Below are 11578 nucleotides of genomic sequence, written 5' to 3'. Positions count from 1 at the left end.
TCTATGGAAAAGAAAAAATCTCGAAGTTTGATGACTAACGCATGCGAAAGGCCTGACATATTTTTCAACCAAAATGTTAAGCTTCTTAAATAAACGCTTTCCTTGGTTCTCAGGACGCTGCATTCACGGCTAACCACAAGTCTGTTCCAGCACAACCGTTTAGATCATATCTTGTTCATAAAAACTTTAAAAATACCACAGACGAATCACAACCTGCAAAAACGTCTCTCGGTTTCTCTTAGCGTCTCGTGTTAGTCCGGTTTTATCTTTTATCTCGCCAGTCATTGGCCCAACCGTGTCACGTGAGAGGAAGCGAGCGCTGCGATATAAAATCAACGTGCGGTGACTGGTGCGTTCGAGACAATTCGTGAAAAAAATATAAATTGACACAAAACATTTAACTAAGCAGGTGGAAGGTGAAACAACAAAAGGTGAAAAAGAACGTGGCGTAAATGAATACGTGACACAACGAAAGCGTGAAACTTGGAAAGGAAACGCCAACAAGCGATCGCAAGTTCTTTTGCGCTACAAAAACGTTTGATAAAAGTAGATAAATAATAATACTAATATTTATTACACGTTTCTTGTACTTAAACATAGTATATTTCTTCATAATAGTCCTACACAAGTTTAGAATACATGTTAAATTAAAAACAGATAAAAAAAGTAGCCTGCCATATCCTTTCAGATTGCATGAAAAATGGTATTAGTTTCGTAACAGGGCAATGTTCGGTAACAATACCATGTGTTCGTTAACAATGCTCCATGTTTGGAAACAATGGTCAGTTTAAGCATATTGGTGCTAAACCTTCAAAAAATTTAAACTGAGAAGATCAGTGTTGAAGAAGCAGGATTTGTATAACGGATATGTTAGGCTCCATAAATTCACAATTATTGTGTAGAAGAATATACAGCAGTAGTTCAATTTATGGACTTTGGTTAATAACAATAGAGTTGGCAAGTTTGGCATTTTGCAGGTTTTCACACAGCGGTATACTGGTGCCTCTTGCTGGAAGGCGAGGGTTTTTTAAACAGGAAACTGCAACAAATCGCGCCGCGAAGATGGACTTTACGTTCATAGAAACTGCGGTTGCAATGCATATCCTTGCAAAGGATAATTGAAGTTGCTTTTTTCGAAGGTGGAGGAGAAGGTGAAAAATGGTATTGTACGAAATGGACACAAAATTTTCACTGGAGAACAAAACGCAATGTATGTTTGATAGCTCAGTAGGCTATAGACCGCGGTTCTTCGGTGATTTTTCTCAGGGTTAAAAAAACGTAGCAGCGAAAAACTGCAATAATTCTGTGCCTGGCATGTTTCTGAAAAGCCAACACTTCATCTTGCAGATTTAGTTTGAATTTTCGTTACAAAGAGGCATAACTTCGTCTACGGTGATTACGACAGGATGCTTTCGATCAACACTAAGACTTGGTGTCATAGATAATAAACAAAAGCCCTTTCCGTCATGTTTTCGGCCAAAATCCCGTCGCAGAATGAACAAAGATGACACAATGGGTTTCGCGCGCTGTCTAACTTTTTTTCGCGAGCGTTTTGATTTCACATCGACATTTTTATTAATCCTGTCGAATTCATTATTTAATGTAATCTCAATAACCGTATATATATCGATGGCCGTAAGCCACAAAGAAACTAAGCGAAAAAAACGAAGAAGGAATATAGAGAACTCACTGAGCGAAGAGGCCCAAGTTACGCGCACTGTAAGAAAAACCGTGGGGTGAAGGCTGCATTGAGTGCTTACGCGTAGTTATCTAAGGTATGTGTTGTCGTTTGTTTTTGCGCTAATTAAAAGTTCGTAAAGGTAGCCCGCGCGGGTGTTTTTTTTTCAAAGTCATAGGAGTCAGATACACGGCGTGTTTTCTCTCTGCAAACCCGGGTCCCTGCACAGAAAATTACTCATCCGTAACATAAACAGTGACGTCATGAGCCATTGTGGTTTAGTGACGTTTGCAGTTGTAACTTGTAAAACAAGAACGTGCAACTGTTTTACAAAAAGACAAACTTGTCACACCAGAATTGTCACTGCAAATCAAGTTTTACTGTGCTGCGTTTTGGCCATTTATTGTTGTGCAAATTATACCTTTGTAAAATAAATTGACTTCAATTAAGGAATTGTAGCAAGGACCAGTAGTAGAAATAGAAACATGAAAATTTCTCCTTACTCTCACCCCAGCAAATCTCACTAACTCTGCACTGCTGTCATCTCAAATGTATGCTCGATTTATCGTACTGATTCAATCCACAATATATTCACCAAAAAAGTCTCAGATGTGTATTAAGTTTTTTGAAAGGTTTCAGGACCTTCTGGTGCAAACTGCAAATATGGTGCTGGATGTCAAAATCCCAAAATGAGAAAATTGGCTTGTTAGAACGTAAACACTGGAACTTACTAGAATATAGATGACCATGTCCTCAAACCTTTGTCAGGTATTTGTTTAACCAACACAACCAAGATTTGTATTAATTAGTCAGAAGCAAAAGGCCTCTGATTGATATCAGTAGATTTATTACAAAAAGCTTCAACAGATTCCCATTCCAAAAAGTTGGGTTGATATATGCAGTACCCATGATGGAAATGCATTCTTTTAATCAACATGCATTCATAGCGGAATCGACTATAGTAACCAGTTGTAATTTGAACTATTGGTTGCATAGCGTACAGAAAAGTTTTTTACCTTGCACATGTGGAATGGTTGGTAAGGTTATTCTGTCCTGAAAGGGTTGGGCACACTTTTCTATTACCAGACGGGAAATAATCAAAAATTTGACATGCAGCTTTTGTAACCATTATAAAGCGGACAATTAGAGGTAAACTATAACCTATTTACAACAATGCTTTAAAATGTGGCCTAGGTAAGTGACATGTACAAAAATTACATCAAACTGCAGTATAAACCTTGTTTGTAAAGTGTCTCATTTGTACAAACTCCTAGCAGGCCAGATACAAAGACATAATGTGCCACATTTGGTCCTTTGCAGGAGGTTAGCCATTGTATTACTTTGCACAGTTTTTAGCACTGTTTAAAGTTTTTTTTTTATAATACCTATCATTGGGTGCACCAAATGCATGTGCTAAAAGCTAGTAATGTGAAATAAGCTACTTAAAAACTATGGCACATTCGAATGACGTATTTATCAAACAGAATTACCCAATATATTGGTAAGTTTTCCATACTTGAATAGTTTTTTTTTCTGCTGTTACGCACTTTCATTAAAGATAAAAGCAAACTCTTACCAGGACACTAATTTTCTTTGGCTAAAGTTGGTTTCTCTTTTAAGCTGAAATATAATATTCTGCATTTTTACCTAAAACCTTGCATTGACTTTACCAAAGTTTAGTCTTGAAGTCAACATAATTTACTTACTCTTTATTATCAGCTACACATCACTAACGACATGAAAATAATAATCACAAAATTCATTAAGTGCATGGTAGCTACCTTCCATTTTGATACAAATTACCTAAACAATGTAATTCAAACATATTTAACAAAACACATTTTGTGTTTGTGATGTCACAATTATTTTCTTTGTGCAAGTTTTGATTAAATTTCACTCAAATTGTTTTTACTTTTTTCAATGAACTCCTCCCTTCTCTCTTCAGTTATGTCTGTTGCCATTCTGTAAGCTTGGATTGCTTTTTTGAACAAATCCACGCTTTCATTCAGTCGATTTGTTTTCTCGCAAACAAAACCAAGGTTGTGTAACAAATGTCCGAAAACTCGATGCTTTGCTGAGTTTTCACCAAACTGTTTCCTCATCATTTCAAGTCCAAGTTTAATTGTTGATTCCCTCGACAAATATTCTCCGATTAAACGTTGACTCGACCCAATCCAGTGCAAACACCACACTTGATTCTCGCATTTAATACCTTCTTCCACGTTTTCAATATTTTGTATTTTGAGTCTCATCGTTTCCATGAGTGGGATCACATGATCTCGAATTATTCGTTTGTATTCAAGTTCTTGATTCGAATCCGATGTTTTCATCAAATCTTCGCATGTCAGATACAAACCCCCAACACAATCCTTCACACTTTCCACCGCTTCATCTCCATCACGTTTGACATAAAGTTTAGACGCAACATCGCGAAATAAAATCGATTCCAAATATTTTCCCTCTTCTCTCTTTTTACCTCCAGTTTTTTCCAAATCTTCCGCAGTTTCCCCAAGACCTTCAAGTGACCTTGAAAGTTGGTTTCTTGTTTCATTTGCTTCAGAATATTTATGTTTTTCCAACAAATTCACGTAAGTTTGGATCAAAAAAGTTGGATCGATGTTTCCATCTGAAATAAAAACAATTTATTTAATTTAAACATAAATAAATCCAACCTCCCGCCATCACATACCCTGGCGGTCTATTCAAAGTGTCAGTGTTTCGGAGGAATTTTTTTTGGTGGCGCTAAAGAGTGGTAAACGTGTATTTTTTTAAAAAGGGGACATAATGGAAAAAGAAATTCAAGATTTCGTACTTTTAATGTTTTACAATTTATCAGAAAAGGAATTTTGATTAGGTTTAGTAAAAAATCACAGAATATACACGTCAATGCCGTTATTTGTGATGTCATAAAACAACAAATGTGCTGTAAAACCATGTATGTTTTTGTCACGATATATGTGATATTTGAAAGTACAAAATGTTCATTTTTCCCGAACTTTCCCGATACAGTGGTATTTAATTATGAAATGTTGTATTTACTGTATAATCAACAGCTCTCTTTGAAGCATTCGCATTGCTTGCATTTCTGTTAAATGGTATTCCTACATTCCTCTTACATAAAAGTTTATTCATGTTTCAATACTAGTAGTTGTCAAAAAGGGGGTGCTAGCAGTCTGTTCCTAGGGGTTACCAACAACAGATACAGTTTTTTTCAAATTGTGTTTATTACCTGTTTGCTGCTGTTCCTGCACAAGTTTTCCTGCATTCATCTGTTCATCACTTGAAAAAGGATCATGGGTTACATCATAAGAGGTGATTGGATGCTGTTCAGTGCCTTGAAAGTGATTAAACAAAACTAAATCTAAGCTACACCTTTGGTGATGTTTTGTAATTTGAAAAAATATAACTTTGCATATGTGTTATGTAAATCAATGGGCTTGTAATAAACAATGAAATTACCTGTTTGTTGTATTGCTCCCTGGATAATATTCCCAGTATATACTCGTTGACTATTTAATAGTTCAGTGAACCTTGGGCTATAAGGAGTAGTTGCAGGCTCTTCAATACCTTGAATAGGTTTTACAAAAATATATTTTCATACTTTTGTCATGTTAGTGTTAAGCAAGTTGGTGATTTTGTGAAAAAAATAGTGCAAATAAACTTGAGAATGTACAACCTTATTTATTCAATTGTGACGGTGTTCAAAAGTTAATATAAGCCGCCTTCGAATTTAAGCCACATGTAAATGTCATAGGGAACCTTAGGTGCCCTATAACAATAATTGTCAACAAATCTGTCCATTGAAATTGTCAGGTACGCTGATAACTGTGTTTGATAAAACGTACTGGTAAGGCAGAGCAAGTTAAACATGAATTTCATTGAAACTGAGAGCCACAGCCACCCACGAATATAAGCTGCCCTCGATTGAACACCGCAGAAACAGTAGGTTCAAAAACTTTACAAGCTGTGGCTTACAATCAAGTAAATACGGTACAAGACTTTACAGATTTTCAAAAAAAATGAAAAGAATTAGGCCTAGGTAGGGTCACATAAAGATTCATGTGCAAAAAAAAAAAAAACAACGTTAAATTTTGTCACATTTACTAATTTACAAGAAAACGTACCTGAAAGTTGCATCAATACTATTGCAGCATCTGACTGCCTCGTAGAAATATCACCGCTTGTTTTGTATTCACCAAAGCTTGTTGGGTTATTGGCAATTTCAACATGGTTTGCACTGAATTCTGTATTCGGAAACATAATAAATGTTACATCATATCAAAATAAAAAAAGATGGTGAACAGGGACTAAAAACATCTTTCTATGTCAATACTCTTCGCGTAGTTTTTGATATTAACAAATTTGCTAGGATGGACTGATGGCCTCATTGCATGACACGAAAAAAAGACATGAGAAAAAGGTGTTGCACACATGAATTAACATAAAGATTTTTTCATGTCACAAAGTTGCAATGAATTCACTGCATATTTTACCATTTTGGAGAAAATTTCTTCCTTGCATTTCTGTGTGACTTTTGGCTTAAAGCTTATTAATTTCAAGTTAATACCTGTTTGTAAAGTTTGCACCGTATTCCGATGTTGTTGTGTTGGGTTAGCGGTAATCAAAGAACCATTTCTGGGTGGGACACTGGTGACAGTATTATAGGAACTTCCACCATTACAGAAAGTAGAATCTACACAAAACAGAAATTTATAACACTTCCAATATGTGTACAATGACATAATTTAAGCTTTACCAAAAAATTAACTTGTAGATTAAGTGCTCTGACGAGGCTCGCAAAAAATATACATATCTAGCATGTGGTTTAAATTGGCGATAAGGAACTTGAAAGTTAAGGCTTTGAATAATGCAGATTATTTTCTTTATTGTTGTGCGTGTTGAATAGCAAAATGTCGTCTGGTAACTAACGTATGAGAACGACCAGGCTTATTTCCATTATAGGATTCTTGTACTTACATAAGTTTAAAATACAAAAATACATAAAATACATTGAAATAGCGACAAAACAAACGAATAACCTGCATGTTGTAGGCTGAGATGTCTCTTTAAATAGGTCCAATTGAACAAAAAAACGGTCTTTGTTTCGAAACAAAGCAACATGTTTGGCAACCATGCCACGTGTTTGGTAAATGGTTAGTTTTAAACATAACGCGCTTATTCGCTGAACGTTAAAGCAAGTGTTGGCTGATGTTTGCATGGATTTTGTTCAAAAATTTATTTGCGGTTGCACTTACTTAGCCATCTAAAGAGACAAAATTAATTTGGATGAGGATCCCAGCATAGCAAACGATGACCGCATTAAGTTTTCAACACTATATAACCATTCAGTTACATACTGATGTTTAATAGTGACTCAAAATACAAATTTCTCCCGAAATAATCATTTGCAGTTTGCAATTAAATGACTTCTACTGGCACCAATTTTTTTGAACCACTTTGCCACCAGCATCTATATGCCAATCATTGAAAAAACAAATCTAGTAAGATCGATGTGAATGCTGCAAGATTGGCATGACCGATAATTGAGTTATTAAAGTAATTCAATTTATGGTCTTTAAAGACAATGGCATTGGTCTGTTCATGTTACTGAATATCGGTAACTCAACATTGTTTCACGCCACGCGTGTCGACAGTGGCTTCGCATATCGAAAACTTAGAATGGCAAAAAAGGCAAAAATTGGGCCTTAATTGTTCATTTCTTCTTCTACCACCTAGCCAAATTTCCAAGATTTTTTTGAAATACCTGTTGTTGATGGAAGAAATTGCATAAGTTGTGGTTGCTGTGTTGAGTTGTTTGCAGTAAAGGCATCGTTTCCAGTCAAGAGATTTAAATTTCCGCCCACTGAAGTAAAACCTGCATTAAACATAAAAAAAAAACTCAAATTTAACATCGAGATGAATCTTACACTTTAGAAAAATTACATAGCTGTATTTGCAGACAAACCTAAAAGCTAATTTCCTTGTTTGGAATATTATCTGTGTGTGTGAACACAAAAACAAAAAAAAACAAGCACAGATCGAAATGAGCCGGTTTGCATGTCTTGTTTATGCTGGCATGATTTTCAATGTTAACCAACTGTAAGGTTTAACGTTGTTCAATTTGGCTTATGATACAAAATGTCCTTTCTGTACATACAGAACTGTAGCAATGTGAAATACCTGTTTGTGGTGGTAAAACATTAGCATTAACTGAAGATTGATTTGCTGGCATGAAGTTTTCTGTAGCATTGCTGACAAAATTATGGTAACTTTCAGGTTTACCAGTGTTCAAAGCAGTGTCTACATTTGAGAAGCAAATATTTAGAGGCAAAAGTATACAACAAACAAATATTTAGAGGCAAACTAACACTAAACAACAATTATTATATTGATTATGATAAGAAAAGAAACGCTTGCATAACTATTATTCTAGGTCATTCCAAGGACGTTGAATGCTTTCACCATTATTCAAATAATCTAAACATTACAAAATCAAAAAATATAAAGAAAAAACATATACAGCATCCGAATTTTTTTGGCAAAGCAAATTATTTTCTGAGCCCTATAAATTAATGTTATCTATGTTACAACCAAGCTTTGCAAAAGTAGCTTTAAAGTCTAATTAAGAAATGACAATTATCTAGATCTCAGTGAACTGTGAACTTAAGATCCTAGGCAAGTTACATTAATATAAACAAATTGCCAGACGACCACATTTATTTACCATCATCAAAAACACTTGTTTAGTTTTGTGAGTAAGTCTTACAAAAATAAGAAAGAGCTTATTTTATACTAAACATGCTTATTTTTTTAAATCGCCAAACTTAAGACTTTGCTGCAAGCAGTCCTACCTTACCATTTAAAAGAAAATACATGATTTCTGTGTTGTCTTAGGTGGATGTTGAAGCTATTGTGGGTTGCACAGTATTTTTGTAACTTTATATATCAGTATCTTTATACACTAGTCACGAAAATATGTGTTTATGTTGTTTGTACCTTCATAATGTTGCTGATTGAGTCTGGTGGCTGCATGTTCTTCTTTTGCACCATCCGTGTTAACCTCAGCGGATGTTGTGTTTCCTTAAACAAAAAAAACGCATTAGAATATTAAAAATTCCCTTAATCTGACATTCTACACTGGTGATGTACAGAATCGTCCTAAGTTCGGTTCTGGCCGAAACCAAATATTCAGGAGTTTTTGTGGTAGTTTTTAAGTTATATTAACGATCCTGTACCGGGCATGGGTAATACAATAATACTTCATTGAACACCATCGCTTCCATTTCTTTAAGGTTATGTTGTTAGAGAGCGTACATGCTAAGACTGTAAATTTGTGTGATACACAATTACACGGAAAAGAAAAGATTTGCGCCCAAAATATTATCATCTTTCAAAGTATTGGAAATTATTAATACATGTCACATGCTATTGTTGGTATCTCATAACATTTTCATGAACGTATAAAGTTCGTTTTTTTGGGCCAAATTTAACTCTCAAGAAAAACGTTTAATGTTTTAATGTTTTTCTTGAACGTTTAAGTTTGGCTTTGTCAAAATTACAAAATAACCTAGGGGATGAAGTAACAAACATTTTTAGATCACTTGCGATTTTTTAAATTGGAACTAAATCTGCAAATTACGGAAAGGCGCTCGCATACGACCTGGAATGCTTTTGCGTATCACTAGTGGTACTACCGGTTGGGAAACACTAAACTAACTGAAGCTGTTAATAACATTGTACCAAAAAGTGTATTATGTTACACATTTACAAAACACTCTTATACAGAGAAATTTATACAAAGTGCTTCTTTATCAATATTAAAAAAAAACAATCTTACATACCTGAAACTTCATCAGTATTCATACAATGAGCACCTAAACACTGTAATATTGTGGCCATTGCTTTATAGGCAGAATTAAGAGGCATAGATTGAAGTGTATCTGCCACAAAATTGCCAAAGTTTGAAAAGTTATAATGAGATTGTGACTGAGTTTTTGATTCCTTTGAATGTGTATTGTTGTGATCAAAGTTTTCCTAGTAAAAGGGCAAATAGTTTAATAAAAACATACATACATGAAATAAAGCAAATTTTTTTTACCTGCGACTCTGAGGTTGACAGTTTTCGTTTCTTACAAAGCGGTGAGGAGTTTGTAGTAGTTGATGTACACGAAATATCTGCCTCTTCCATTTCATTTCCATGAGATTCTACAAAACATTTCAAAAGTAATTAAATTATCTTTAATATTGTGCACAGGGTGTTGCTTTGTAATTGCGATTGAACATGGAGAGAAAAATTATCGTGTGCGTCGCACAGCAAAAATATCGAAATCTGGTCACTGAACACATGATATAACATACCATTTTCAGGAAATTCAATTGTGTCTGAATCAGGGTTATCAACAATACTGTGAACAGACATAATTTTATACACTCACAAAACATAATAGAATTTTAAATAGCTTACATTGGTAGTCGTAAATGACCCTGTAAGAACTGTAGATCTGTGTAGTACTTCCAAACTCTTGTTTTACCTTTAGCACTTTTTTTATTTCTATCCATAGCATTTTTTACTTTTGAAAATCGATCACGCAGACTTTTCCACCTTTCCTTGCAGTCATCCACTGAATATTTTAAAAAAAATTAACATCTTGCATAATTGTTGGGAACACAAATGCAGTAGCCAATGCAACAAAAGAATTAACCTGGTTGATGCGTTTTTTGACTAATTCCTAGCCATACATTTTCTTTGAATTCCTTATCTTTGTAATCTTTGTGTTTAGAATCATACAAGCATGGCTCACGGCGAACCATTGGTATCAATACCTTAGCAAGCTCCATTATAAACAACTTGGCCTTAACAAAAATTTTGTTATTTGAAATACTGTAGCCTATTTTTATAAAATATAAAAAGCACAAATGGACGGTAATAGCAAACAAAACTGTATCAAATCAAATGATATATTGAACACACTCTATATGTTTTACTACACAAAGGAACTGAAACTCTCCAAGTCTCCATCCTAAAACCTCACGAGCTTTGGTTGACGTCAGGCAAATGTTTGTGTTAAGCCGATAGGAAACCTAAGGTAAAACAGCTAAACGGTAAACACAAGAATGTCACGAAAAAGAGGAGGTCTTTGCTTGGTTGGCATGGTCACCATTAGATATTTGTCACATTATACTATTAGGAACAGATCAATGTACATAATGGAAAAGTCCGGAATATTTTCGCCATTTTTTGTTGTTGTTACCTTCCAGTGTTTTGTTGTTGTGCCTTGAATTTCGCAATCGAACGTCTGGCGACATGTTTTCTTCTACACAAGGTTGACTTCTGACGCCACACAAACCAACCAACGGGAATGACGTCGCTCGCAGGGCCTTTCTTGGGAAACTGTTTTACACGTGATGGCGTGGCAATTGTTCACTCGACGTGGAGAATACATTCCTTACCGGTAGTTTTCTAATTTTGTACAAAAGACCAACATTTTTGATGCCGAAACTTTTTGTAACTTCATTAAAGTTTCATGCAAAATAAAAACGATTTGAGTCAACATCATCTTTTCATTCCGGCAACATATCGCTGTCAACAAAATTTTGCCCATCAATGTGATTCTTTTTTTATCAGTGACTTACGTAACAATATTGTATTGTGTTGTCAAGAAAAAAAATGGCATCAGCACTGCGTGCAGTCAAATACAAACACATATAAATGATGTCAGGTCAGACAGCGTTCTTCGCCCGCTGCTTCGTCACACCCCGCCTACACCAAAAGAAGCTGAAGCAAAGGTCGGGTATTTTTGTATTTCTTCCTGCTATTACCACATGGTACGCCGCGTCGAACGTCAAGTGTTACTCGGCAATTAAACTTGCGGCATTGGAGTTTACTTCTTGCTGCTGGAT

At 35.1% G+C, this 11578-nt stretch overlaps 1 protein-coding gene across 2 annotated transcripts; it reads right to left on the bottom strand.

Moving 5' to 3' along the window:
• Nucleotides 1-3459: 3459 nt before the first annotated feature.
• Nucleotides 3460-10526, bottom strand: LOC145888353 (uncharacterized). Of its 2 annotated transcripts, XM_082979085.1 has the most exons (13): nucleotides 10381-10526; nucleotides 10143-10299; nucleotides 10037-10083; nucleotides 9777-9883; nucleotides 9520-9712; nucleotides 8675-8758; nucleotides 7859-7978; nucleotides 7443-7553; nucleotides 6246-6371; nucleotides 5803-5922; nucleotides 5138-5245; nucleotides 4908-5012; nucleotides 3460-4304 (listed from the first exon to the last, which is right to left on the bottom strand). In XM_082979085.1, exons 1-13 carry the CDS (start codon nucleotides 10514-10516, stop codon nucleotides 3565-3567), a joined length of 2154 nt encoding a protein of 717 aa, XP_082835211.1. In that variant the 5' UTR covers nucleotides 10517-10526; the 3' UTR covers nucleotides 3460-3564. The 2 variants fall into 2 exon arrangements, with proteins under 2 accessions (XP_082835211.1, XP_082835212.1); XM_082979086.1 differs by lacking the exons at nucleotides 10037-10083; nucleotides 10381-10526 and having other exon boundaries at nucleotides 10143-10280.
• Nucleotides 10527-11578: the final 1052 nt, after the last annotated feature.

This window comes from Ascidia mentula, chromosome 2 (genome assembly GCF_947561715.1).
Source record: "Ascidia mentula chromosome 2, kaAscMent1.1, whole genome shotgun sequence".
Classification (NCBI taxonomy): domain Eukaryota; kingdom Metazoa; phylum Chordata; class Ascidiacea; order Phlebobranchia; family Ascidiidae; genus Ascidia; species Ascidia mentula.
This window is presented reverse-complemented; position numbering and strand designations above follow the sequence as displayed.